The sequence below is a fragment of the Vanacampus margaritifer genome, chromosome 6, assembly GCF_051991255.1.
Source record: "Vanacampus margaritifer isolate UIUO_Vmar chromosome 6, RoL_Vmar_1.0, whole genome shotgun sequence".
NCBI classification, from domain to species: Eukaryota; Metazoa; Chordata; class Actinopteri; order Syngnathiformes; family Syngnathidae; genus Vanacampus; species Vanacampus margaritifer.
The window spans coordinates 4,751,043-4,778,873 of NC_135437.1; the positions used below are offsets into that span (position 1 = coordinate 4,751,043).

At 37.9% G+C, this 27,831-nt stretch overlaps 1 protein-coding gene and 1 long non-coding RNA gene across 4 annotated transcripts in view; one reads left to right on the forward strand and one right to left on the reverse strand.

Moving 5' to 3' along the window:
- cdh13 (cadherin 13, H-cadherin (heart)) overlaps nt 1–27,831 on the forward strand; it is a 436,422-nt gene that overhangs the window by 382,650 nt on the left and 25,941 nt on the right. Inside the window, exon 13 of the mRNA XM_077567730.1 lies at nt 25,200–25,433. Within this exon, the coding sequence (XP_077423856.1) occupies nt 25,200–25,433 (234 nt within the window). The remainder of the gene's footprint in view (nt 1–25,199; nt 25,434–27,831) is intronic.
- On the reverse strand, nt 11,422–16,413 carry LOC144053796 (uncharacterized). Of its 3 annotated transcripts, XR_013294511.1 has the most exons (9): nt 16,202–16,413; nt 15,630–15,743; nt 14,990–15,252; nt 14,746–14,898; nt 13,314–13,398; nt 12,697–12,883; nt 12,218–12,311; nt 11,839–12,054; nt 11,422–11,605 (listed from the first exon to the last, which is right to left on the reverse strand). It is a non-coding gene; the product is annotated as an uncharacterized LOC144053796 (long non-coding RNA). The 3 variants fall into 3 exon arrangements; XR_013294510.1 differs by having other exon boundaries at nt 12,697–13,398; XR_013294512.1 differs by having other exon boundaries at nt 12,697–13,398; nt 14,746–14,916.

The window sequence follows — 27,831 nt, forward strand, 5'->3', positions numbered from 1 at the left end:
AAGCTAATAAGACCGTGCAAATCAAAATACAGTTCCTGAAATGGCATTATAAAATAATAGCATTCGCCTTGCTTGAGTGGAGCTGTCATGTAAAGTCGCGATACTTTTGAATTCAGTCCACTTTGGGCGAAAGCTGTTGCAGAAGTAAAATGTCACTTTTCTTCGTGCGTAGGCTGGCTGAACACCTGGCCGGAAAGCTTTTTAACTCTTTGACTGCCAGACGTTTTCAGAAACGGGATGTCGCCAGTGCCAGCCGATTTAAGCATTTTGACTGATCTTTCAAGGTCCACAGAAAATGTTGTGTTTGGACTATGGAAACACACATACTACCAAATGAAAGATTGAACTCTCATCTTTCATCAGAATATTTTTTTTTTTTTTAAAAAATAAAGTTTGTTTCTACCTTATTCCGTTCTTCAGTAATCAACAATAGAAAATGGTTAGTTTCACCGAAATGCTCTGTTTTGAAACAAAAAGCGGAGAAAAAGAGCTTTTTGTGAAACGATGTTATTTCATGCACTCTAGTGAATTGTACACTTCTTTTTGTCCATGAATGATGCCACAAACACCTAAATAGTGCTTTACTTCTGTAAAACGCTATCACCAACAATGAAAAAGTGTTTTTTGGTTGCAAAATACGTTTATTTCCATTCAACAGTGTAACAATTTGACAAAACAATTTCGCAAACTATTTACAAATGTGTGCAACTGTGGTACTATTTACAATTATGTGGATGTTTCAAATACAGTTTTTCTTTTTGTAACACTGCCGTGCGTGCAAGGAGAGGGAGCAGGATTTGCACAACAGATACGTTTCACTTGCGATGGCTCCTTTCGCGTGCAGATGTTACACTTTCTTGACGGCCTTTTTTTCCGGGGAATAGCAAATAGCAGACTGTACCCACTCCTCCGATGAATATGCATTGGACTCGGGGCACTCTTCGTCGTCCGATTGAACGTCCGCCTGAGCGTGCTCGGTTGTGCTCCGCGTTTTCCGGTGTTAGCATCGCTAGCCGGTGAACCTTTATGACGTCGTCATAGCCGCCGCGTCAACGCTTGCAACTTCTGCGTCAACCTCGGAGTCACCATCATCATCGATGATGATCATCGTCGTCATCAATGTGCTCTTTAGCGTTGGTCGATGCTTTTCGTCTTTGAAAAAAACTGCTCGACCGTGAGCTGCTTGCAACCGGTCGCCATGTTTTCTTCCCTTCCCCAGCCATTGTCCCCTCTAGCTCCGCCTCACGTCTTCTACTGACGCCTACCCAATCTTGTCAAAAGAGAGTCATTGCTGTCATCTAGGGGCCAAAAATAGTCATTAGGCTAACTAGATCTGCTTGAAACTTTCACAGCAGCTGGCCAAGGCTTTCCTCCACCCTTTTTATTATTTATCATTAATGTCAATTTTTTAATTTTATTATGTAGTTCGATCTGCACTGCAGAAATTGTAGTCACTCATCTACATTTTTATGTTGGTTCTATTCCTTGGTGACTCAATATTATCATTAGCACAATTCAGTTGATGCCATCAATTCTCCCTAGTAATAAGCAGAATTACTTGCCAAACACATTTGGCTCTGATAGTAGGGCATGAATTCTCATTGGGCTTATTTGGATTTATTTATCTTGATATTTTTATATGCTTGTGCCTGTGTCTCATTCACACTGAAGCACAGGGAAAATCTCGGTAACATACACTAAAGTATTGAATATACCTAGGGTGACCACATTTTCAAAATGAATAACCGGGATACTACAGTTTCACGGAAAAATAAATATACAATAATTTCTCACCAGGAACTATTTGTAACAAATTTAATTATTAGTCAATCTAGTGACCGGTGGCTGTGTTATTACTTGCTATCTTGGTTGGCAGTTCAACAGCGCAAACAAATAAGGGAGGGTTGCGCTGTTTTTGGTGACGTACTTCCACAAACGTACTGTAATGCAATACACCTCCTGCGCCTCCTTTCCATCAACACCACAAAGGACACTTATCCACGAAGAATAATTACCCAGCTTTGTATTAAATAATAGTAAATGTCCCCAAAGCAAATGTCTGTGTGGCCAGGAAACGGGTGAGTCTGACCAACGTTTATCATCATCCCACATATCATATGAGCTTTGAATAATTAGAATTTTTTCGCCAATACACATATCATGCGTCGTCACAAGGCGTTCCACGGCAAGGTCTAACCTTGCATGTAATAATTTATAGTGTGTGCGTGTGCGTGTGGTTACGTCGGTCTGTCTCACATAATAGCTTCATCATAACCTTTCTGAAAAGAGTGAAAAAGATTGGCAGTGCTGTGTGTGTGTGAGGGGGGGGGGGGGGTTGCGAAGGCAAAGCTTAATGTGTCTTTCTACACATGTCCATGGCAGTGTGTGAAGTCTATCACCGTCTGCCTCATTGCCGTGCTAAGTGCTGGGAATGTGTGCTGCTCCTGGTAATGGACTGTGTAATTTTCCTGTTTCAGTCACTGCCATGTCACCCACACACAAAGTAGCAGCCTGGCAGGCTGAATGCCGAGAAATGGACTAATGTTATCCCTGTAGCCTGCTGTGATCAACTTGCCTCAAACGCCATCAGCAAAATAATAAAGCATAATCACGTGTCAGTAAGTGTCACTCCAGTGCGTTCACAGTCTCAAACGAAAGGAAGTGAATACAACATGAAACTGTTACCTAGACTTCTTGCATGACAATCTTGTGTTTGAAGTTAAGTTTTACCATTCTCTCTGGTTTGCTTGTATTTAAAAAAAGTACACACACAAACACACACACACATACATATACGTATACTTGTAACCCTAACCCTAATTGTCAGGACATCCATAGACATAATGCATTTCCTAGCCCCTTCACCTAACCCCAACCATCAAAAATGATTGCCTACCCCTGACCCTAATCTCAACCATAACCCAATTCAAAACTAAACTCTAAAACCAAGTCTTGACCCTCAAAAAGAGGTCTTGAGTTGTGAGGACCGGCCAAAATGCCCACACTTCACAAAAATTTCCTCAATCTGTTGGTTAAAGACATATTTTAGTCCTCACAATATAGTATGTACAAGTACACGCACACAGACACACACACACACACAATTAACCCTGACTATTTTATATATTTTTATTTGACCAACATGACTTTTACCACAAGGAATGCCAAATAAACATCACTCCTAAGAACCTGAGCCAAAGAGACAGAACAAATACAAATAGTAGACACTTAGGAATATGAGGTTGCTTGTTAAAGAGAGCAAAAAGAAAGTCCTTGATTGGACACAGAAAGAGGCAGAAAGTTAAATTAACTTTTTTGTTCAAGGGCAGCTTTAGATATGATTTCTGGAATACTTGCCTGTTGGTTGTCCTTAGGGTCACTTTGACTTCATCTAATAGATCTCACTCTTGACAATGCCTTTATGGAGACAGACGCTTGGGTGAATAAGTTAAGTATCTTTCTGAAATGTGTTCTTGACCAGACAATCAATTATGACCCTGTGTTGAAGCAGGCAAGGGTGATGACATCAAAGGGGGAGAATCAGGCATCCATAATGGTAGTCTAATGGGACATTCTCTGGAAAGCGTAGAAGCTCTCAGCTCAATGTGGTTTTACCTCCTCCATCTTATTGCACTGCTTCATTAACCCCAAATTCACACTGTTCTGTTTAGCACCACCTCCTCAACTTTGGACTACATATTTCTCTCCTTCTGTGTATGCGTCCTTTATTCCTCGAATTGCAAAACACCCCAGTAAATATTTGTACCTCATTAACAGCCTCATGTTATGTTTGTGAATAAAGGGAATCTTCGTTACAGGGAGGAGCAATATCGTCCTGATACCAGTTGCTATGTGGAAGTATCTTAATGCTGATGTATTCACCAATTACATATGCTAATACTGGAAAGCTACAGCAAAAGTATGTCTGCCTATAGTAGAGCCTAAATGTATATATATAGATTATAAATGACGAACTCAAATGATGGAAGCAGGCAAAGAGCGTGTCTGTACATTTAGCTAGACACAATGTCATTGCAGTGATAAAGATGATGAAGAATCTGCCAGAGGTTTAGTTCCTAATGAATGGTTTCAACATCCTTGGTGTGTCTGCCTGTGCTGTAATGAAGCTGTGATGTCATTCTTGTACACTAATGACACTTAAAAGTGTTACCAATCTATAAGATCTCTCAGAAACAAAATCAAGGCTAAGAATCCATTCAAATGTCTTGTATAAGTGCACTAAAGTAACCTTACACAACATCATGGTTGTCTTTGTCGCGGCACATTCATATGAATGTGCGGCAGCGCTTCCATTTGAAATATTATCCCAAATATTGTTCTGTAAATACTAGTTCCTTTGTTATTATGATTAAAAACACTGAATCTCAATTCTCAGACTGTTCAGTAAATATTTATTCATACACATATATTTTCTGAGTTCATGAAGAAAAAAAAACTAGAAAACTAGTTCTTACTTTTGTGATCAAAAGCACTGATTTGAATCTCAATTACGCTGTTTTTGCAATAGTTTTCAAATAAACAAAAATTATAGCAACTTTTGATCAATCCATATCAATTTCACACTTTATTTTACCATTTATTTTAAGTGGGCAATTGGAAAAAAAAGTTACTACCTGAATGATGTAAGACCCACACATTTCCGATCAAACCACACCCACTTCCGGTCTAGGTCACGCCCACTTCCGATTTAGCCCACACCTCCTCCGAATACAGATACAGATCATTTAGATGGTTGAACAGATACAGATACAGTGGTGTACTCGCTCATCCCTAGTAAACAGTATTTTACCATGAAAATCAAAAAAAATACTTTCAGACTTTTTTTTTTTTTTAAATGTGACACAAAATGGCCAAATGTTTTCTCACAATCGGGTATACGTTTAAAGGTCAAGTCGAAACGTTATTCAAATGAGGGGGTGGTCCAAAGCATGTCGTTGGTTGGGCTCCGCCGAGTGAGTGGGTCGGCGCCGTCGCCGGCTTGCATGGAAAGCTCCAGCAATGGACAACTCTCTTCTCCACTGTCACCACAACTTGCGACCTTAGTTGCTGGACAACAAGTCGTGGTGACAATGGACAAGATAGTCGTCCATTGCTGGAGTTCTCCATGCAAGACAGCGACCTGCTCACTCGACCATTGAAAGGCAGTTTGCAATGGCAGAGCCCAACCCAAGACACGCTTAGGATGTCTCCTCATTTGAATAACATTTCAACAAAGCCATCCTGCACAAAATGCGCCCAAACACAGCGCAACTCTGGTTCTGAAATGCTTCAGATGTTTCTCAAAAAATAAACTGAAGAAACATCTTTTTTACACAAAATTTGAACTCTGCAACTCGGCCTTGAACCTGGTTCCCACAGTGGCAGACAAAGATCTTTAGCATTTGTCCACCAGTGCCCTATGCAGCTTGTTCCTCACCTCCTCTGAGGTTGTCAGCTAAGTTGCACAACGCATGAGGCTTGTCAAGGTTCAGCGATGTTTTCTGAGTTGAGTGGTGTTTAGCAATCACAAAGTTGGCAGGTACTTGACTAATAAATGCCAAGTCTACATCACAATGACATCAAATTCAAATCCGCTTGTTTTGCAAGCCATTCGTCTTCCAAAGGCTATTGCATGCAAATGACAAACTGCATTGATGTCAAAAGTAAACCATGTCACAGTTGAGAAAAAAAAACATATACATTTTTTTCTTCAGACCAATATCAGTATGAATATTCATTTAAAACATACTGAAGAAAGTGTCGGATTTTGTTTTCTGTTTGCTTTTGTTGAGTATCTGTGGCTGGTCGCGGCAGACTATAAAGACTTTAAATAAGGACGGACGGTATCAGCCCGATACCAGGTATCAGTACACGCCCATACCTAGTCAAACGCAACTTTGAATTATGATGTCATTTCATGAGCGATGCCATAACTCTCTGCATGAGGGCTGAGTGAATGTTTGATAACACTTTATAATAACGATTGTTAGTTAATCATTTGTATTGCATTAGTTAAAGATGAAGTCATGAGAACTCATGTTGAACTAATAAATTGTAAATATTAAAAAATAACTTAAGAATAAATTATTTACAAATTGTTAGCTCATAACTTGTACATGCATTAGCAAAAGATGAAGTCATGATGAGCAATTATGAACTTATGATGAACTAATAATGTACAATTATTGAAGAATTATGAACTAGTATTTTGCAAATATTAACTAATGATTAACTCATGATTAAGAAGTAGCCAATATTAATCATTAAAATGTATTCGCAAAAGTTGAATTTATAATGAGCAATTAACTCATATTGAATTCTTAAATAAATGATTAGTAATTAATAATTAGTGAATATTAATGAATGATTAACTCTTCATTAGGGAATGTCTTTAACTAATATTTGGAATGTATTTGTCATGTTTGGGTTTTGTTTTTGGTTGTGTGTCTCCCTTAGTCTTGTTGAGTGTAATCCTGCCCTTCCTCGTGTCAACCAATCAATGCCCTCAGCCACTTGTGTCTTGCCCCAGGTGTGTCTTGTTGTGTCGTTAGTGTGTGTATTTAGTCTCCTGTCTCCCCTCTGTCTGGGTTAGATCATTGTCGCTGTCACCCCTCATGAGTTTTGTTGTTACTTTGATTTTTGGTTATTTCTGAACTTTGTTGGTTTTGTTAGTACCCCTGTTAGTGTTTTTTTAAATAAGTTGTGTTCAGTATTACATGCATCCCTGCCGTGGTTGTCCTGCCTCCCTGCATTTGGATCCTCCAACCCTTTCGTGACAGTATTAGCTTAAGATTAAGTCATTAACAAACTATCTTTTCATATCAACAACACCTTTAGTAATCTTTTTGCACCCCCTTAAGTTACAAAATGTTAGTAAGTAACTTTTTATATGCAAATATCCTATATATATATCATGTCGTTTACTTTACATTGCCAATCTAAAATTAAAACTGACTTTTTTTTATGGTTTTGATCAATACAAATATGTATATTACCTTCCCAGTTACAGTATCAACAACTTAAAAACAAAAAGGCTGCAGCCCTTTTAACTCTCTGATATCACTTTAAATACCTGGTACAAAGTAGATGTATGGGCCGGTTCCTTAGGTTTGTGTCTAGGACGAATAGATTTGGTAATTCGACCCAATAAATTAACACACACATACATACAATAAGCAAATGGAGTCACGAATGTGTTAAATGGAAAGAACATATATTTACAAAAAAGTGAAAAATATTTACAATACCTGCCTATCTAAAGCCGGCTTAAGTGCGCACTACAACGCTTACCTTGGGCGCCAAAATAATAACAAAATAATTGTTCCTCCAAACGTGGATGCAGTTTACAGGTCTACCACAACAGAGAGGTAAGATCTTGAATGTCCAGTTCCTATGGCAAGCCCTTTGAGCATTTATTCCATATCCTTGATATCAGACAGTAGTGTGTCCTAACTAGTGCAGTCTTTGTCAGAACTAGGTGGACATTCAGCCATACTAGTTATGCGCTTTGTCGTACTACTTGTACAAAAGCACTGACATGTCACCCATTTTCTGCAACTTGTGCCTCTTTAATCAAACTAGTGCTGACACAAGTCTAACTAGTGACACATATAAGCATGCATGTAGTGCCAAAGTCGCAGCTAGTCGGCTTTTTTATGCACTAGTTGCCCAGTGGACCAAACAAGTAATGTTCAAAGTCTTACTAGTTAACTAGTAAGGCACAAAAGCTCTAACATTTTTACTAGTTGACCGTGAATTATTCTAACATGTTAACTAGTTACCTCTGATTTGCTGCACTAGCTTACTTGTGAGAGCTGAAATACCTACTTGTTAATTAGTGAATGACAAAACACTGACATGTTAGCTAGTGAAAGCCTCTTAAAGTCTACATGTTGAACTAGTGACACTCAAACGTTTTTACTAGTTAACTAGTAATGCCCAAAATTTCCACTAGTTACTCTAGTGAGACATTTTGACTGAACTAGTTCAACTAGTGAGGTCCAAAATGTTCACTAGTAGAACTAGTGGATGCCAACATGCTCACTAGTCAACTAGTGTTACAGTCTTTTGAATTTGCTAGGTAGCTATGATGCCCAAATGTTCACTAGTAGAACAAGTGAAAAACAAATTGCTCACTAGTGGCACGAGTTACGCTAAATGCTAATCAGGAGGCCGGACAATGCCATAAGTGGGTAACTCCTATTGGCTCTATGATCAGAGCTCAACCCAGGAAAATTTTAACCCTGTAAAGCCTGAATTTGAGCTTCCACAGTCATTTACTGCCCCTTGTATCTATTCAAAATCAACACAGAGCAGTCACTTACCACTTTATATGCTATACTAAATAAAAAGAAATCCAGTGCAACAGTTCTGAAATAAATTTGCCCTTCTTGAGGATTTGAATTGTCATTTGTTGTTAAATCTGTTCAAACTGGTGGTGGTAGCAAATGCATCATGATTGGCTGATTGGTTGTCCGAAGTCACGCAGATCTTGTCTGGTGCATCCTGGGTAATGTAGGCGGAGTAAGAACACGTCTGGACGAGTAAGTGTTCAAAGTTAATTTTTATCTTTATTCCTTAAAATGTCCACTAGAGGGCAGCATGTCAACATGCACACCGTGCAAGTTACATGTTAACAAGTAAGCTTTTATTGAGCGTACATTTTAACATGTAAGCTTTTATTGAGTGCACATGTTAACAAGTAAGCTTACATTGAGTGTACATGTGAACAAGTAAGCTTACATTGAGTGTACAAATAAGCTTACATTGATATTACATGTTAACAAGTAAGCTTTTATTGAGCGTACATGTTAACATGTAAGCTTTTATTGAGTGTACATGTTAACAAGTAAGCTTACATTGAGTGTACATGTGAACAAGTAAGCTTACATTGAGTGTACAAATAAGCTTACATTGAGCTTACATGTTAACAAGTAAGCTTTTATTGAGCGTACATGTTAACATGTAAGCTTTTATTTAGTGTACATGTTAACATGTAAGCTTACATTGATCTTACATGTTAACAAGTAAGCTTTTATTGAGCGTACATGTTAACATGTAAGCTTTTATTGAGTGTACATGTTAACATGTAAGCTTACATTGAGCTTACATGTTAACAAGTAAGCTTTTATTGAGTGTACATGCTAACAAGTAAGCTTACACTGAGTGTACAATTAAGCTTACATTGAGCTTACATGCTAACATGTAAGCTTTTATTGAGTGTACATGTTAACATGTAAGCTTACATTGAGCTTACATGTTAACAAGTAAGCTTTTATTGATTTGTGCAAAGAGCCCATACTGTGCATTACAGTAACATACCGAAAAGCCCCTGCGTTGACCACCTTCAAAATAAAAGCTACTCAACACCACAAAAAAATCATTAAAAAAGTCAAGGTTTGTGGCCAGGACCCGGACCAGTTCTACAGGACACTGCACCACCCCAGGTGTTCAACGAAAAAAAGCACTTTGACCAAAATTTGATGTTACATTTTAAAATAAAAGTCATTTGAAATTTAGACTATTACTGCTGATTTCAATAAATCATTAAAAATTAAAAGTTTGTTATCCTAGGACCGGAACAGTTCTACAGGACACTACACCAACCCAGGTATCCAACCAAATTTCTTTCATGTGATTTACTGGCTAGTCCTGGACCACAGCACTCGCTCAAAGCAGGTAGGATATGCTCCAGCTTAAAGAATATAAGCTTGTCGAAATGTCATCAGTTAACAACCAATTCCTGTTAGGATGACATTGCATATATAATGACACAGGTATTTTAAAACATATATATACAATACAGGCCAAAAGTTTGGACACACCTTCTCACTCAATACATTTGATTATTTTTCATAACCATATACAGTACATTGTAGATTCTCACAACTAACAAACACATGTTGAGTTATGTAAAAATAATAAAATAAACACAAATAAAAAGCCACCCTTTTCTCTGATTACTTTTTTGCACATTCTTGGCATTCTCTCGATGAGCTTCAAAAGGTAGTCACCTGAAAAGGTTTTCCAATAGTCTTTAAGGAGTTTCCAGAGGTAAGATTATGCAGAAAAGAAACCAGAGCAAAGGATGGCTATTTGAAAGAATATCTAATATAAAATATATATATTTTTAAGTACATAACTCCACATCAGTTCATACATAGTTTTGATGCCTTCATTGAGAATCTACAAAGTAACCAGTCACGAGAATAAAGCAAATACATATATTCAAACAGAATAATTATATATACACTACTCACAAAAAGTTAGGGATATTTGTCTTTCAGGTGAAATTTATGGAAAATGTAAAAAGTTCAAGCTACAATGATATCAATACATAAATGTAGGACATTTTGAGTGGTTCCACCACACTGGAATCCCTCTCTAAGTAGAACGATGCACTGGTGGTTTCGTCATCTCAAACAATTGATTGAAACAAAAAATAACAACAATGGTGGGTACCCCACAACCAGAAATTTCAACATCTCAATAATTCACCATGTGCCCTTGAGCATTAATTACAGCTTGACAACATCTCATGCTGTTCTCAAGTCGACTAATTGTCTGCTGAGGCATGGCATCCCACTCTAATTGAAGGGCATTGAGGTTTTGGAGTCTCCAGCCTCAATACGGCGACTCTGCTGATCCCACAGCTTTTCAATAGGATTCAGGTCTGGAGAAAGTGCAGGCCATTCCATTTGAGGTACACCAGTTCCAACAGCCGTTCCCTGATGATACCACCTCCATGAGCTGGAGCAATGTCGTTTGTGAATTTTGCCATTAAGCTCCTTCTCAGAGAACAGAAACTTGTGCAAAAAGTACTGAAACATTGGACAGTTGAACATGTGCATTCAAAAGCATAGGGAAGGTCACATTAAGTTAACCTGTGAAGGTTTGAATGCATTTTAGGCTTGTCCTGAAATTTCACCCAAAAGCCAAATATCCCAAACTTTTTGTAAGTAGTGTATATAATTTTGTGTAAAACATTGTCCAAGATTTTTCTTTTTAATCCACTGTGATAACTTCCGACCTTTTGACAGATGCTAATTTGGGGAAAAGAAAGTATATTGTGACCTTTATAAATCTTTATATCAGTAAATTTTCATTTTCTTAGGTGTTACTGTCGCTTTAATTAATTAATTCATTAGACATTCCAGATTCATCAATATGAAGAGCCCCTCCCTTTGGACCATGGCAGTGAACAGTGCACGGAATCCTCGTATGTGCCATCCAATGCTCTTTGTCAGAGGAAAGACTTGCTGCACTACAGCAAATAAATCCAACCTCTTATTCCTTCAAATCTGGTCAGGACATCTTCTTGCAGGCTCTAAAAGTTGCGGTCTAGTGGGCAATCAAGGAAGTTGCAGATTGGTCCAAATAGACATTACATTTGTTTATGTCACAAATAAAAATACATTCTTATGCCAAGCAGTTTCTCTTTTATTTATTAAAAAAAACCTGCATATTAATTTTCCCACCAACAATAACCTTTTGCAGTTCAGTTAAAAACAGTTAATGTGGAACAGACTCTGAGACAGATCCTTGTGGGCCTGCACCACCTCAGGAACGGAGGAGGCTCTTCCATTTTCATCTTCTGGTTTCACATCTTCAATAGTAAAGAAAATATAAGTAGCTTATAAGTGACAAACATACAAAGTATTTTTTTGTTTTTAATCAGGTAAGACGTGTTTGACATATGATTTTTAGAGCTAACAAACGAGCAATAAACAATATAACAATCACAGATTAAAGTTATTACAAAATATTACTTATAAATATATACTGTTCACCAGAATAAATGTTTACAAAATATATATAAAATGGTATTGGCATTCAGACCTGAAAAATTCACGCTGTGGTCCCCCCCATATCATCTGCATCTTCTCCTACAAACTCAATGTGTGGTGGTTGGCTCCAACAAAAACTCACTCTAGAGAGTGCTTTAATGGCACTCTCTAGAAGCTTACTCCTCCTGATACAAATGGTGGATGCCATAGTGCCAGAAATGTGATCCTCGTGATAAGTCCTCAAGATAGTGGCAAGATCCACTTCTTCCTAATATATATGAAAAGAACAGTACATTAGAAATGAATGGCAGAAACACTGGTAGAAAGTGGCAAAATCATTCATTCATAAACATTTTTAAATGCAGTCAAAAACGACTACTGAAAAAAATTAACATTTTTCCCAATGCTCTGTTTAAAAAGTTATAACTTACTGGAGGACTGTCATTTTCAAAAGGATCTGCAATGATGTCATCATCTCCCCCATCTTCTTCAGTATCATCAATAAAAAAGTAATTGGCAAGAGTCCTACAAAATATGATTACCCAAGTCATAATTACACACAGGAATCCCGGAGACCTAAACCGTTTGTATTATACAAGTACTACATTGTAATTTAGCTAGATGTACTGAGATTTCATTTGTGCATGTGTATCTCATTTATTGTGCATTCAGTCATTTTTTTTCACAGAAATTTTGACTACTCCTTTGTTTTCTGTATTTGTCATATAGTTTCATAACTATCGTAAGGACAAACTTTGTGTTGTCCGGCATAATTGATAAGAGAGGGATGTTTAGCTCTCTGTCAATATACAGTATACAGCAAGAGCACAGCACAAGTGTTGAGGACAGAATTGACATTGAATAGAATACAATGTAACATGTGGCTCCTGTTTCTAAACCTACGAAATACCTGTTCATAGGTTCCAAACATGTTGCTCTGTAGAAGACCTTGAAAAATAGACATGGTGCATGTAATAATGGCATAAAATGATAAAGCCTATAGTCATATTTCTAGAACATGCTCAATATGACTGATTATTTATCATCACATCTGGGGTCCAAGCATTGAGCCACTGTGCAGGATCCAAACTTGACTCCTGTTGGAAAGAGTTACATTCAGCTCTCTTCTATTGAGGTGTACACAGAAAGGGTGACTTCCAAATAGAGATGCAAAATAATGCTATTTTCAAACAATACCGATAAACCAATCATTTAGAAAGATGGAATGGGCACAACCACAACAGATGGAGCAACGTGACATGATATTAATATTGGCGGATTTCTTTATTATCTGGTTTATCTATATGATGTCAAATTGATTGATAATTGCTGATAACTATCAGCGGATTTCTTCATTATCTGGTTTATCTGTTTGACGTCAAATTGGTCAATAATTGTCGATAATAATCGGACACCGACATTATCGTGCATCCCTACTTCCAAACCCAAATCATTAACATTTAGACCACCATTTTCTTCAGTCTGAATTATTAAGTACACACAAAATACAGTATTGTTTACAAATACTTATGAGTACTGCGCTGAAGTCTGTCCTTGGTGCACTTCCTTCATTGTCCATGGATGTAGGCAAAGACTGGGAACTTGCACTACACTGTAAAAAAATAAAAAAATAAATACAAAATAATAATTAAAAAAAAAAATTGAATTTTCCAGCACCAAAAAAATAGTCAATTAACATAAATTTATTATTTCTCATAAAACATGCCATTTAAGAAACAATACTTGGAATTTTTTTTCTTTTTATTACATCCTGGAGATAACATTCTCCTGTACAAATCCATTGAAATCTGCTGTCGAGATTCCTCATTGACCGCTGCAACAGCTCAGCTGGGATTCCATCATTGTTTGATTGTAAATGGCATGTTTTAAGGTTTCAATTACTATGAACAAAATATGTTTCTTCCATCACACTTGGTTTTATTGGATTGTTAAAAAAAGTTCCCATTTTTTTGGTCACCCTAACAGTATAGGCTATGACAAAAAATAATGCGATTCAGCTTCCAAAACATGTAAAAAAAACTGTTGAAAAACTAGATATTGGGTTTAAAATTTCAACAATTTACATTATGGTACTGCAATTCATTTACCGTATATAGCACTTTTCCACCTTATGATGTCCTCAAACAGCTTTACATTTTGACTACTCATTCACCTTCTGATGATGCAGGATCAGGAGTTCAGTATATTGCTCAAGGATACTTCATTATGGTCACAAAGGGGATCAAACCCACAATTTAATGGATACTAGCCAACAACTTTACCACTGAACCATGTCGCTGCTGTTTTTAGCAATTTTAGATCACGTGAAATGTATACTTAGTTGGTAGTGCTGATGCCCCATGGCATCCCTAAATCAATTGCAATTATTTGCTTTGCATATTATTTATCCTCTCATATTTTCCCTATGCCTCTTTAGATGTCCTTTCAAAATAAATGTTAATACAATGTCAATGAATGTTACCATCTAGTCAACTAATTAAGAATTTATCGTACAATTATACATTTTTAGTATTCATTTCTCAGAAATTGTAAATGTCTCTCATTTTTAAAGGGTTTTAAAGTTGCATAAATTTGAGAGGTTATTACCTTAAATAACAGACAAATATTTGAGGAATTACGATTTATTTGTGAACCTATTTTAACAATAAATATATGCATTACTAATACGTTTTTCTGTAAAACAACAGAAATATCAAGTTGTGAAATGTTGTGTCAGAGTTACAGAGATTTGTTATTTTTGCATTCAGGTAAAAACAGTCTATTTTTGAAAATTAAATCTTTTTTTTTTGAAATAGGAAAAACCTGTAAATTCAAATCAAATAAATATCGAAATTCTGTTTCTTTAGATTAAAAAAATATATATTATTATAATGTAGAATTGCTGTTAGATGTGACAAATGGCAAGTGTATTGGTACTCCAGGAAGTAGAGAGCATGACCTGAGGGACTGCAGCTGAGGCTAGAGAACCGAGAGCTGATGATGAAAGTGATTGAGATTGATTATTGTGTGAGACTTCCGGTTCCGGTCTGCAGGCTGTTGTGGTAGCAGTGGAAGAAGCAATTGTCTCTGGTGTCCTTTCAGATTCAGTGATCTAAGTTGACAACACAAACTGTCTTATTAGTAAGTCACTACGCTAATATAAAAAAAAGGAATGTTTGATCAATACAAAGACAAACACTAACCTCTATTGGCAGTGAAATATTTGTCTGGGGAAGAATATATAATCTGCTTCTGCCAACTGCTTTTCAGAGGTCCTTCAAAGTATTGGCCTGAATTTTACTCAGAAGCCTCGATTTGTCAGCTCTTGCCAGGTGAAAGCCAACTACGTTTAGGCTAACAGAGGGGAAGCTTTGGCAAATGTAGTTATTAAACTCTGGAAGAGTCCATGATAACTGCACAAAACATCAAGAGGAGGTTGCTCCTAGTAGCTCATGACTTGGGGTCCCTGGAAAACAATTAAAAAAATAAATATCTAACAATATTATTTCAGTACTGGTTCAACAAGTTTAAACATTTTTTAAATCTGGCTATCTATCTAATTGTGCTACTTTTTATTTATAGGTTGATTTGTTATACTGCGTGTATACTAAATTTGTTATGTCTGTGTTTGTGCAAGAGGATACCTCATGATAAAAACGTCACTGGCATAAAGCTGCCAGAATGTAGTTAATATTTTTTTAAAAAAGCACTTAGTTTTTTTTTCTATTTTACGCTACAATACTGCACAACCAACGAAGCAATAATACACATAGATTTTCTGCATACACAAAAAATAAAACACAAATGCAATCTCACTGTGCAAATCAATAGTGTGTACATTACCCAAACCAATTCTGGTTAGTTGACAGCATTGTGAAGCCGATGGAACAGCGAGATGATCAGCATTTGGCAACAGAAAGAGCTTTACTCTCCAGATTCCATTTGTTCCTTGTGTTTCTGTATTAATAAGAATGTGTTAATGAGATGCAATTATCAGTAGCACATTCGGCAAAATGGGGTATCGTAATCTCATCATAAAACTTTACAAATACAGTAGATTATGGGACGTGGGGTAAAAAATAAATACATTTAAATTCCGTGACGACCATCTGGGGTGGGCGATGAACATTCTTAAACATGTGCTCAAGAATCTTCAAAAAAACACCTTTTTTTTCACGCCAAATGTTGCAAATTAATCAAGTACTGGTCCACTAAAGAATCAGTTCCATGGCTCAAGACTGCTTTTTTTGCCTCTCCAACACCGTCACCGCAAATTTCTTTGAAATATCGTGCCATTATTTTTAGGCAATATCACCCACCCCTAATAGTATTGATTGACAGACAGTCTTACAGTAGTTAGCCGGCTAGCTGTAAGTAGCACTAATTGAATTAGCCATGTCAAAAAGTTAGCCAACCTGTCGTCGTCGTCGTCGTCGTCGTGCGTGCTCTTCTGCGTCTCCGAAATGTGTTCCTTGTGGCTCGCAATACGTTGTTTCCATTCATCTGCGCTGCCAGTTCTCGTCTTGCAACATCTAGTGCATTCCAGACGCGACTAATAACTTCATCAAATCCACTTTCTGAGGCAGATTCAGGTGAAGACCAGCTCATGTCAGCAATCAGCAGGAGGCCCGCCAAAGAACTTTGTTGGATACGCATACTGCCACCCACTGGTCACTCTTTGTCCATGCCTGTATACTGCACTGTATCTATACAGTGCAAAAGTACTTATCCAGTTATTTAAAAATAAAACAAACTGAAAACAGCCATAATGCTTATTTAGTGTACTGATAGGGGCGAGATGAATTAAGCATGTTTTGTTTGTTTTGTGTAAATACAGTTGATTTTCTTTACATATATTGTGGTCCAGGCACTTAAGGGTTAAAGCTTCAAGACATCTAATTTGAATACCGACCAATCAAAGTTCTTGTCCCGCCTGCTACATTTGCATGCAGTCCACTAGTGAACGTGTTGGCGTTTGAGTCGCATTCAAGACGTCTATGGTCTATTGTTGCATTTTGCATGTTGACATGTAAGGGCCAAATGTCCACTGGTATCACCAGTTGCGTTTTTCTTACCTTAGTGGTTCACTTGTAAGGTTTAAAATTGATTACTAGTTAACTAGGAAGCCATAGAATGTCCACTAGTTACACTAGTTGGGATCTTCACAACCTTACTAGCTGACTAGTGAGGTACAAAATGTGATCTAGTGAACAAGTAAACGCAAATATACCCACTTGTGGCACTAGTTGGGCTCGTTTTGACCTCACTTGTTAACTAGTGAATCACTTGATTTCTCTCTTGCAAGCTAGTTACATCCGGACTGAGTCACTAGTTAACAAGTGACACTGATGTTTATTTAACTAGTTAACTAGTGGAAGGCATTTTCTTTCACAAGTCAGACCAAGAAATGAACTTGTACAAGATTTCACAGAACACGTTAGACATTTTTCCTACATGTTGGGCATGTCTTTTAACTAGTGGACCCTTATGTAGCACTGGTAAGCAACTGTGCCCAACGAGTACAACAAATATCTAACATGTAGTGAATTTTGTTGCACTAGTTGATGTTTCTAGTATAATAGGCGTCTTTTACATCATACTAGTTTAACAAAAATGCTTACTAGCTGACATGTGCGCACAACTAGTGAACTTGTGAAGTGTTGTAACTGGCAAACATGTCAACAAGTAAAATGTAATTATTTTCACTGGTTAAGTAGTTGTGTGCACATGCCAGCTTGTGAGCATTTGTGTGAAACTTGCACAGTCAAAGTCTGTACAAGTTCAGTCTTGAGGCTGACACGTGAGATAAAATACCTTCTACTAGAAAACTAGTGATCAGAAAATATGTGTCACTAGTTTACTAGTTACTCACTCTGTACGCAGATAGTTTACTTGTAGGAAAACACGTGTTTCACTAGTTAACAAGTGGCATCATAAAGACCCCAACTTGTGTAACTAGTGGATATCTCTGCATTTACCAGTTAACTAGTGAACATTTTGAGCCTCACTAGTTAGCTTGTAAGGTCCAAATAGATGCAAGTAGTTGTGTAGTCTGGGTTTCTGCATTCACTAGTTAACATGTATCCGTAATAAGCATCCACATGCTAACAAGCTCCAATTCCTCAGGACAACTTGTAAACTAGTGTAAAACGTGCAATTAAAGGGGGTGGGATAATGACAAAATCTGAATCTTGATTGGTGTATTTTAACTGCAGAGCCAATAGGAATCCTGGACACACGTCGGCCCCACCTCCTCATTAATTTTTGGAGCGTAACTAGTTTACTAGTGAGCATGTTGGCATCCACTAGTGAACGTTTTGGACCTCACTAGTTGACCTAGTTCAGTCAAAATGTCTCACTAGTGTAACAAGTGGATATTTGGGGCATCACTAGTTTACTAGTAAAACAATTGCGCGTCACTAGTTCAACATGTAGACTTCAAGAACCGTTCACTTGTTAACTTGTCAGTGTTTTTTCTTTCACTAGTTAACTAGTGGATGTTTCAGCTCCCACAGCCTAACTAGTGCAAGGAAATCATAGGACACATGTCACTAGTGAGAAGAATTCACGTTTGACTAATTAACATGTTGCTGAAAATGAGTGACTAGTCAGAGTTTCTGTGCAACTAGTATGACAAAGTGCATAGCTAGTGTGGCTAATTGTCTAACTAGTGCTGGCAAAGACTGCACTAGTGAGAAACACTACTGTCTGATATCAAGGATATGGAATAAATGCTCAAAGGGCTTGCCATAAGTTCCTTGGAAAATGAGGCACAGGTTCAGCAGATCAAGTGTGGCTCATCATCTCCCTCCTCAGGGAGAACTCAAAATCCAGTTTCCATCTTTTGTCATGACTTCATCTTTAACTAATGCATTACAAATTATTAACTAACAAGCATTTTTATAAAGTGCTACCGAATCTTTGAAAACTTTCTCTAACAATGTGTTCACTGTGAGGCCAGTATGGACCTCTGTTTTAATGGTGACATTGGATAGGAAATCACTGATAAAGTATGAAATAAATCGGGATTGTTAGAGGCCCCCAGCGGGTACAATAATAACAGCAAAGGTCCCTACACTATTGATAAAAACATGTCATGAGTTGTGATTATCACACATGATAAACTGCCTTGACATTTCTAATGAAGCAAAATCACATTATTTTTTAGGTTTTTCTTCCAAACAGGAATACCTTAATAGTGTTGAGTGCTGAAAATAGGTGGAGTTTGGTTAGGAACCGTCACAGTGGAAAAAAAGCACTTATAGTATCATGTACTGTAAGTGCAAAAAGAGCTTAGTGTGTAAGGCCACTTTATTATTTATCATAGCCCCTCCTTGCTATCACATTTTATAATAACCAGAAACTGATAACCCAAACTCTATTCTGAAAGTAATTTGCCAGACTGGCAGCCTTGCACCTGTCCCTAGCACGGCTTCTCTCCCTGAAGTCATTTCATTTAATGGCATGCGTCCTCTGTAATTGGCTGTGGCTGGATTCATTTACAGTTCTGATCAGCCAATAAGATTAGCCTGGTGTCATGTGATAGGGTTTGCTGTAGCCCTGAGGATGCTGAAGAGTAATACTACAAAATTAAGTGGTCTGGAATTTACTGTACTGAACCAGAATGCCAAAGTAAGCATCTAAAGCTGTTTTCACATCGCATTTTCAGTAATCTAGCATTTCAGTTGAATTCCTCAGAGGCGGAAAAAAGCCGGGATTTATTCATCTGCCTCCTTTAAAATGATTAGCTGTGTGAGGAAGTCAGCACAACAGCAACAATTACTTTAAACAGGTGTATGTCCCAGGTATGAAACTTCAAAGTACGGTCACGGGTCGTGACGTTGCCTCTCTTATGTCTCTGATATTGCACAGTGTTCTAAATTATTATGCATGTAGGGTTTAAGGTAAACAACGTTTAAGAGAGTTTTGATTGTGTTTGTTTCTCCAGTCTGTTTAAATTATTGCTATAAACCTCAGACAGGCTTGATCAATATTATCCTAGGTGACCCTATTTAAATGGTACTCTGAATAATATTACATTCCTGGAATAACAATTAAACTGGATATTTAATCAACCTATGGTGTGCACAATGTTCACCAAAACTGTCATCAGCTGCAGACCTTAATTGTGTTGACAATCAATCATGTTTTCCGGACATCATGTAACTTTGAGCTTTTCATTGACTGCCTTTTTGGAGGCTCGCAGGCTGGGTGCATTCCCAGCTACTCGAAGGAAGAATATGAAACCTGATATGGTTAGGCGTGCTATCTAAATGATGGCAATACTTGACAAAGTCATATGCATTTTTTATAGCAACATAGACAAGGAAACAAGTAAAAAATAAATAAACAGTCCGATGCTACAGTTCGGATTTCATCACAGTGATTATGTAAACTGCTCAAAAATGGCCAATATGGCGCTATATGCCATTTTGATACTTTACAGAATTCAACTATTTTTTAGGGAATCGCATGCCAATATTTGCACTATTAACTCATGCAAACCCAAAAACGTGTAAACAAATGCATTTTTTAATACTTTGTCCTTCACTCCCAAAATGTACTTACACATTTTTTTATGTTGTTGTTTTTTATGCAAGAGGCTTTGATGCAGCTTTTTAACATGAGCAGTGGTATTTATTACAAAAAACGACCAGCAGGTGGCAGCAGAGTATAAGAGATCATCCAGGGCCATGTTGCAACAGGCTGTTTTTGCCAGTGTTTTCACCAGGAATGTAAATATTGACTTCCAATATAACTTCCAAAACCGAAACAGGTACAAATATATTTTTTTTCCTGATGAAAGGAGAGACTCTAATTTATAATAACTTTCTTTCGGTAGGTTCCATGTTTTATATACAATAGAACACAATATTCTGTGGGCCTTGCAAAATCAGTCAAAATCCAGTAAAACAGCCGGGAACAAAGGGTGTTGCTTCAGTGAAAATAACTGGGAGTGAATGAGTTAATGTTTATACTCACGGCTTTATAGAATTAAGGAAAATGAACGTTCGGTGGTGTGTTTTAATTATTAGAAAGGTTCAATATCCTTGGCAGCAGCATACTGTCATCTGATAAATGTGCAAGGCAGACATTTGGACTGAACAGATGAAGTAATGAAGTCCCTGGACCAAAGTGTTTGATGTTCTAGGAACAAAGGTCCATGTCTTTGGGGTTGTGGTCCTTTCTTGCTTTATGACTGCAACATGAACATTAACCAGTGACCTTAGACATAGACTGAACTCATTTAGTCGCAAACCGCAGATTCCAATTGGTTGACATTATGTCAAACAATCAGTTTATTGAGGACACGCTCTGAGTGTCAGCCTGGGCGGTCCTTGGGGAGAATCATTTCAGCAAACTACTACTTCCCGATAAGAGAGGATTACAGAATTGGCACATTTGGAATAGGCCGCAGCATTAACACTGTAATAATTTCTTCCCCTTCAACCATATCTAACCTTTCAGGGGCAGAAATTGCTATGTTTCCAACAGTCACCGGTCATAATGCCGTTTTCATTGTACTTATACAAAGAGAGAACAAAACGAAAAGGAAGATTGCATTGCAGGACTTGACACATGTAACTTTTTTTTTTTTTTTTTTAAAAAGGCAATGGAACCATGGAGGAATGGGAAAGAAATCTCAATTTGTAGCCTCGAGATGTAGATTATCCCTGACAACCCCAGGAACCAGTGAGTCATCTTACGCCTCTCATCTGCGGACATACAAGGGAACTGCAGGGTGATGAAATTGCCACCCACGGGCAGGTATCAACAGTTGGAGGCAAAATAACAGAAAGAATTTGATGGAGTCTGCCCTTGAAAAAAATATGCTCATTCTCACCTGAACAAGGTTTCCAGCACCCGAGGCAATGTGGAGACATTTGGTGGCTGAAGAGGTAGCAATTCACGTTCAAATTACTGATGAGGTGTCTAAAATGCAAGGGACACACTTTCAGTTTGATAGTGACAATTAAGCCCTTTTTCCACAACGCAGTATTGACACTGGAATTTTACATCTGTACTTGTTACAGACACATTTTCACTTTCAAATACAAATGCTGTGAAGTACAATTTCTCACCTGGGCAGTTGAGTTCTAATCAGGTTAGATCGATACCGTTCAGGAAACGTAAGCCACTAGGCCTACTGGTCACTCATTGTTCAAGCAGATTTGTCATTGTTACGTCCATGGAGGGGGTGCAAGGACTTCACAGTATTCTACAGTATTATTAGTGTCATATTTGCATTTAAATATTCCCTGGCAGGCCACATGACATAACTAAAACTCGGCACTGAACCTGAAGACGGCATTTCCCTTTTCTCTGAGGACAACAAAGGCATTTCCTCCAAAAGCGTCAACATGGTCATATTTTGAAGTTTTTGCATGATTAATGAAATATAATTCAATGACAAAGCCGCTTTCCGCCCCTTGCAAAAGGTTGTAATAACACAGTAACGGTAATTGCTTTTCCACTGCAGATGTGGAATTACAGCAAATTGTGGTGAGTACATTTCACAGTATATTGCTGTAATCTTTACTGTGAAAGTCATGCTAAACGTATCCAATTATTTATTATGTATAATTATAATGCATTTTAGGCTACGTTCACACTGCAGTTAAATACGATCTTTTTATGTACTGTTCACATTACAAAAACAATTGTGACATTTACTGTGAACGCAACTCGCCCGTGATGCAACTCGCATGCGCAAAGAGCACATGTGTCTTGTCTGCATAGATTATGTTAATTCAGCTCGACCTCCTCATTTCATTGAGAAGTCTACCGAAGATAACACCGCATCATCGCTGTTCGTGATGAACCGTCTGCAGGGCTGATTTTCTACTATTGCCACACGTCAACTTTATGTTTCATGTTTCAAGAGTGATTAAATTAAAGACAAACAGTAGTGTCAGTAGTCTCCCTTTCAAGCTCTCTCGCCCGTGCAAAGCGCATATCAGGCTTTTGAATTTGTATGAATCAGATGCGTGCGGATGAGCGTTCACAGTGCAGACGCATCCCATACATATCCGATTTATATCCACATACGAAAGAGGCCCAGGTCGGGTGTGAAAAGATCGGAATTGTACCGTTCACACTGCATGAAAAAATCTGATACTGATACTAAAAATCGGAATTGAGCTGCAGTGTGAACACAGTCTAAATTATAATCCACAAACTCCATGAAACAATCTGATACTAATACTAAAAATCGGAATTGTGCTGCAGTGCGAACACATCCTAAATTATAATCCACAAACTCCAGCAGTTTCCTTAGGGGGTAACAGAATTGTGCAAAGAAACAAAAATGGCATACTCATTTAAACTCACTCCATCAGGGACTTATATTCACTGGTGTTGTCCAAGGCATACGCCGGCGTATACAAATTTCTTTTTCAGTCAGCATTGCATATTACCTTTACATATTGCATATTAAAGTGTTTCTCAGAGCCATCGTGGACAAGGAGTGTAAAGGTTTGGATAGTTAGATGGATTATTTAAAGAGATACTTGACTCATTGAGCCATTTTTTAAAGCCAGTTTCATATCTGATTATTTAATTGTACCTACACTTTTTATCCATCAGAACATATAGGCAACTGGTTTATGTAATGTTTTTAATTGTAGTCACTTGTAGTCTTGTCGATATAATTCATTTTAATATTATTCATTGTACAGTGATGGTGTTTTTCTGCATAGTGTGTGCTGCAGTGACTTGTGGTTAGCTCAATGCTTTCATCTTTTAAATTGCTGCATTTAAAACATATTGTTGAGATATAGCGTGGGAAAGCACTGATTCCCTCCCATTCCTGCAGCCAAAAGATGCTGATTATGCATGTGTCTTCTTCTAGCCCATGTAAATGCAGCATGTTCAATCTTACACAATGTATAAATACATTTTCCATTATAAAAAGGAGAAAAATAGAAGAGTGTAGAGAGTAAACGTCCATGCAAACAGTGTCAGTTAGTCATTTTTACCAGCATGCGGGAAGCCACAAGATGATTGGATTCCTAATATTTAAATTATTCAGGCACAATGGGATTAACTGTTTTACTAATACCATGAAGGACTGCTACTCAGAGAGCTATTATTCACACGCAAGATAATTACTGCATGTCACAAATCCAACAGAGAACTAGTGTAATATAGTAAGAAGCTCTGTCCTGTCATTCAGAAACAGGGCAAAGCAAGATTTAAAAGGAAATTATTAACATTTCATCGATTTGAACGCTGATTTACAGCTGGGGGAAAAATCAGACATGCATCTTTCACAGATACATAGAGATTATAGATTATAAATTCATAGTAGAGCAGTGGTCTGCAACCTGTGCTTCATTTGTCTCTTTCGTCCTTCTGCTGTGGCTCTCTGTGGGCCACATTCACTAAAAAGATGCACATGGCAATAATGCAATAATTGTGCATGTTTGACGCACAAATCTGTGATTGTCATTATGTTCATGTTTGAATATGAGCAAAAACTGAAGGATCAGCAAAATAATGAAAAAAATGTCAAACTAGGGTTGCATATAATAATTTAAAAAAATTGGCTGTATCACAATACATGATGTATATCTTGTTATTGTGTTTTCTTCTATGAATCACTATATAAATGTTGAATTCAAACATTTGGTGTACAATATGACACCAGTGTGATTGAAGCAGACCCTACTTTTATGAACATTTCTGAGGGATCTTTGATACACACTATATTATACCATCGTAACTCTTCTCACGTAAACGTGAGGTCACAGCGATGCAAAAGCCTAGCTCAAGTTTCCTATCTTTATGTGTGCTAAAGAAGCCTAACCTAACAGTTAGATTTGTAAAAATATGCATACAAAATGGGAAGATCACTATCAAGTCTAGCAAAACATTGTCAGGTTTTTGTTTTTTTCAATAACATATCAATTAGAGTGCACTTTCTAATAGGCCAGTACACGCTTTACGCTGATTTTGTATATATACTCAACTTGAGTAACAACATGTAATGTATACGCTTTTATCCATCTCAAGGGGCGGCCATTTTGCCACTTGCTGTCAACTGAAAACGGCATCACAGTTGCTCAGGGCTCAGGTAACAAACAATCATGGCACCGCTTGCGAACGTCACTTGGCCAAACTCAGAAAAAAACGGTAAAGTGTGTTTGTTACTTGAGCCCTAAGCAACTGTGATGTTGTTTTCAGTCGACAGCAGGTGACCAAATGGCCCCTTGAGATGGATAAAAGCGTATATACGTTACATGTTGTTACTCAAGTTAAGCATATATATAAAATCATGCGTGTACCGGCCTATTAGAAAGTGCACTCTCATTGATATGTTTGAAAAAAACAAAAACATGTGAGGGAATTAAAAAGCTGAACTATCAAATTTGACTCACAAACTGATCAAGAAATGTTTTTGTGTGTGTACAGGTAGTCCTCCTGCGACAGGCACTGGCACTTTAGTTATTCACCTGGAGGATTACAATGATAATGCGCCCTTTGTGGTACCATCAGTAGCACAGGTTTGTGAAGACACGCATGATATGAATGTGGTCATCGTTGGTGGACGGGACAAGGACCTACCACCCAATGGAGCACCCTTCAAGATAGAGCTGGGAAAACAACCGGGACTAGATCAAACCTGGAAAGTCACCAGTGTGAACTGTGAGTATTTTATACATTTGTAATGTGTATTGAGTATACAGACGCTCCCCTACTTACGAACATTCGAGTTACGAACAAGGGTACATACGAACATGTCTGCGCGCATGGCGCATGTCAAAAAATGTTCGGAAAGAGATGCTGTAAGTTAGATTTTGTATTGCGCACATTTTTCCGAGTACTGTAGTGCTTCTTTCCGCCGCTAATACCGACGCTTGGCGCTGTGAGAGCTCACCCAGCATTGGAGGCTCAGCAACGTGTCGAGGAGGAGGAAGAAGAAGAAACGCCTGTCGCTCATAGATAAAGCCATCGCACTCTTCGAGCAGCAAGACCCAAATATTGAACGTTGCACAAAGGTTGCAAATCAATTGAATGATGCCATACAGTGCTACCGCATCATTTATGATGAAAAAAGAAGAAAACTGTGCAATCGTCGTTAGATCGCTTCTTTTGGCCAGTTTCTAGTAAATCCTCCAAGGAAGATACTCATCAACCCTCATCTTCTTCTCCTCGAACCTCAACTTCTTCCTACATTGAAGTTACGGAGGAGGAAGTAACTTTTGAAGCCCATTCCAGCGACGACGAAGAACCTCTCATGATATAAAATCCTCCTCTTCCTCCTCCTCCATCAAATCCTTAAGCATCGAGTACATCTTCCAAAAGTAAGTTAAACTTCATTTTATTTATCTTATTACGTACATGTACATACTGTGTGTGTCTCTCTCGCTCTCTCTCTCTAACATACGTAGTACAGTACTGTACGTATTCTCTTTAAACATAAATTATAATACAAAATATAGCATTGAAGCAACTTACGAACAAATTCACCTTACGAACGATCGCTCGGAACGTAACTCGTTCGTAAGTTGGGGAGCGTCTGTATTACGGTATACATGCATTTTACGAGTGGTGCAACGGATTTAATAAAAAAAAGCCTCACAGTTCAAATCGGATCACAGATTTGAGTCACGGATCAGATCGTTTTTCAGATCAGCAAAAAAGCAACAACAACAACAAAGATAAACAAAATGTTGTCTTCATTTATTTTATAAAACATGTATACATAGTATTCACATGATGTCACTGACCCCCACCTATCGACCCAGCACGCCTTTAGTGTGGGAAACAGCCAGCGAGACAACGCAAGCAAATGCTGACAAACGTTCGTGTTGCTTACTACAAGTTATTTTGATTCATTCATTTTGTTCATTCATTCCGGATTTTCACAAACCGCTTCACAATGGTGCACACGTGCCGTTCACGGGTGCAAAATTGGGCGAACAAAGATGTGAGATCTCTCCTAATACTCTCCTTAAGGTCTCTTATTTTACTTTCTCAGCAGCCCAAAAGTTGAAATTGTTAAAGTGATGAATCAACATTGTTTTTGTTGTAACATGCTAGCACTAGTAGCTAGCGCCTTCGGGGAGCAAACTAACTTGGTTTAAAAATAACCCGAGATTCTTCACTTCAAATTCACAAATGATAAATGCACATAGCAACCAATAAAAGCTGAAGGTACAGAAGACGCAAGAATGTCCGTGTTTGGAGAGCCAAGCCATCCTCCCTTAGGGCATACATTGTCATGTCGTCTGGTCCGGGCAGTATCGGCAAATGTTTGTAATCCAATCGATTCCACTAACCAAAAGTATTATATTCAATTGTGATCAACACCAGACACTTTCAATTAGATAAAGTTTAGAGTGCAAAACAGAAGTGCATGCATCTTTAATTCTTAAGAGGCAGTTCGATAAGTTTATATTTAATGTAGGCATGCTCATAGGAATCCACACTAAAAACAAGTATGGATCTGCACTAAGGATGAAGAGTAAAATGATCTGAGGAGGAAAAGGGTGCGTGTGTGTACGTACGTACGTGCGTGCGTGTAGGCAGACAACCGAGATATTGATTCAGGGTTGGATGGCCGACAGCGCTGTTTTTGTGTGTTTGAACGACAGAGCAGAACTAAAACTTGCCCACAGGTAATACCTGTGACTGACAGCTGGCAAAGGGAGGCACAGATCCTCCTCAGTCACAAAGTCTAATTCTGTGTTCGTACGTGCGTGCCTTTCAAGACGCTGCAGCTAAACATCCATTGCATTTTGCCCAAGAAAACAAAACTATAATGAAGGCTCTAATAAATACAGTGGTGTCCCAAGATGCAAGTGACCCGACTTAAAAGTTTTTTTTAGATAGGAGCTGTCTAATTTTTTTTTTCTTTTGCTTTGACTTATAAGCAAAAGTTTGAGATACAAGCACTGCTTGGTGGCAGGGAAGTCAACTCACATCACATCAAGTAGGAGTTTGGCAGATAGAGAACTGATCTTCAAAAAAGGTGCTTCAGGCTGTTGAATGCCTCTCCCAGTTGAGGTTTCCTGTCTAACTAAACATGAAACAAAGAGAA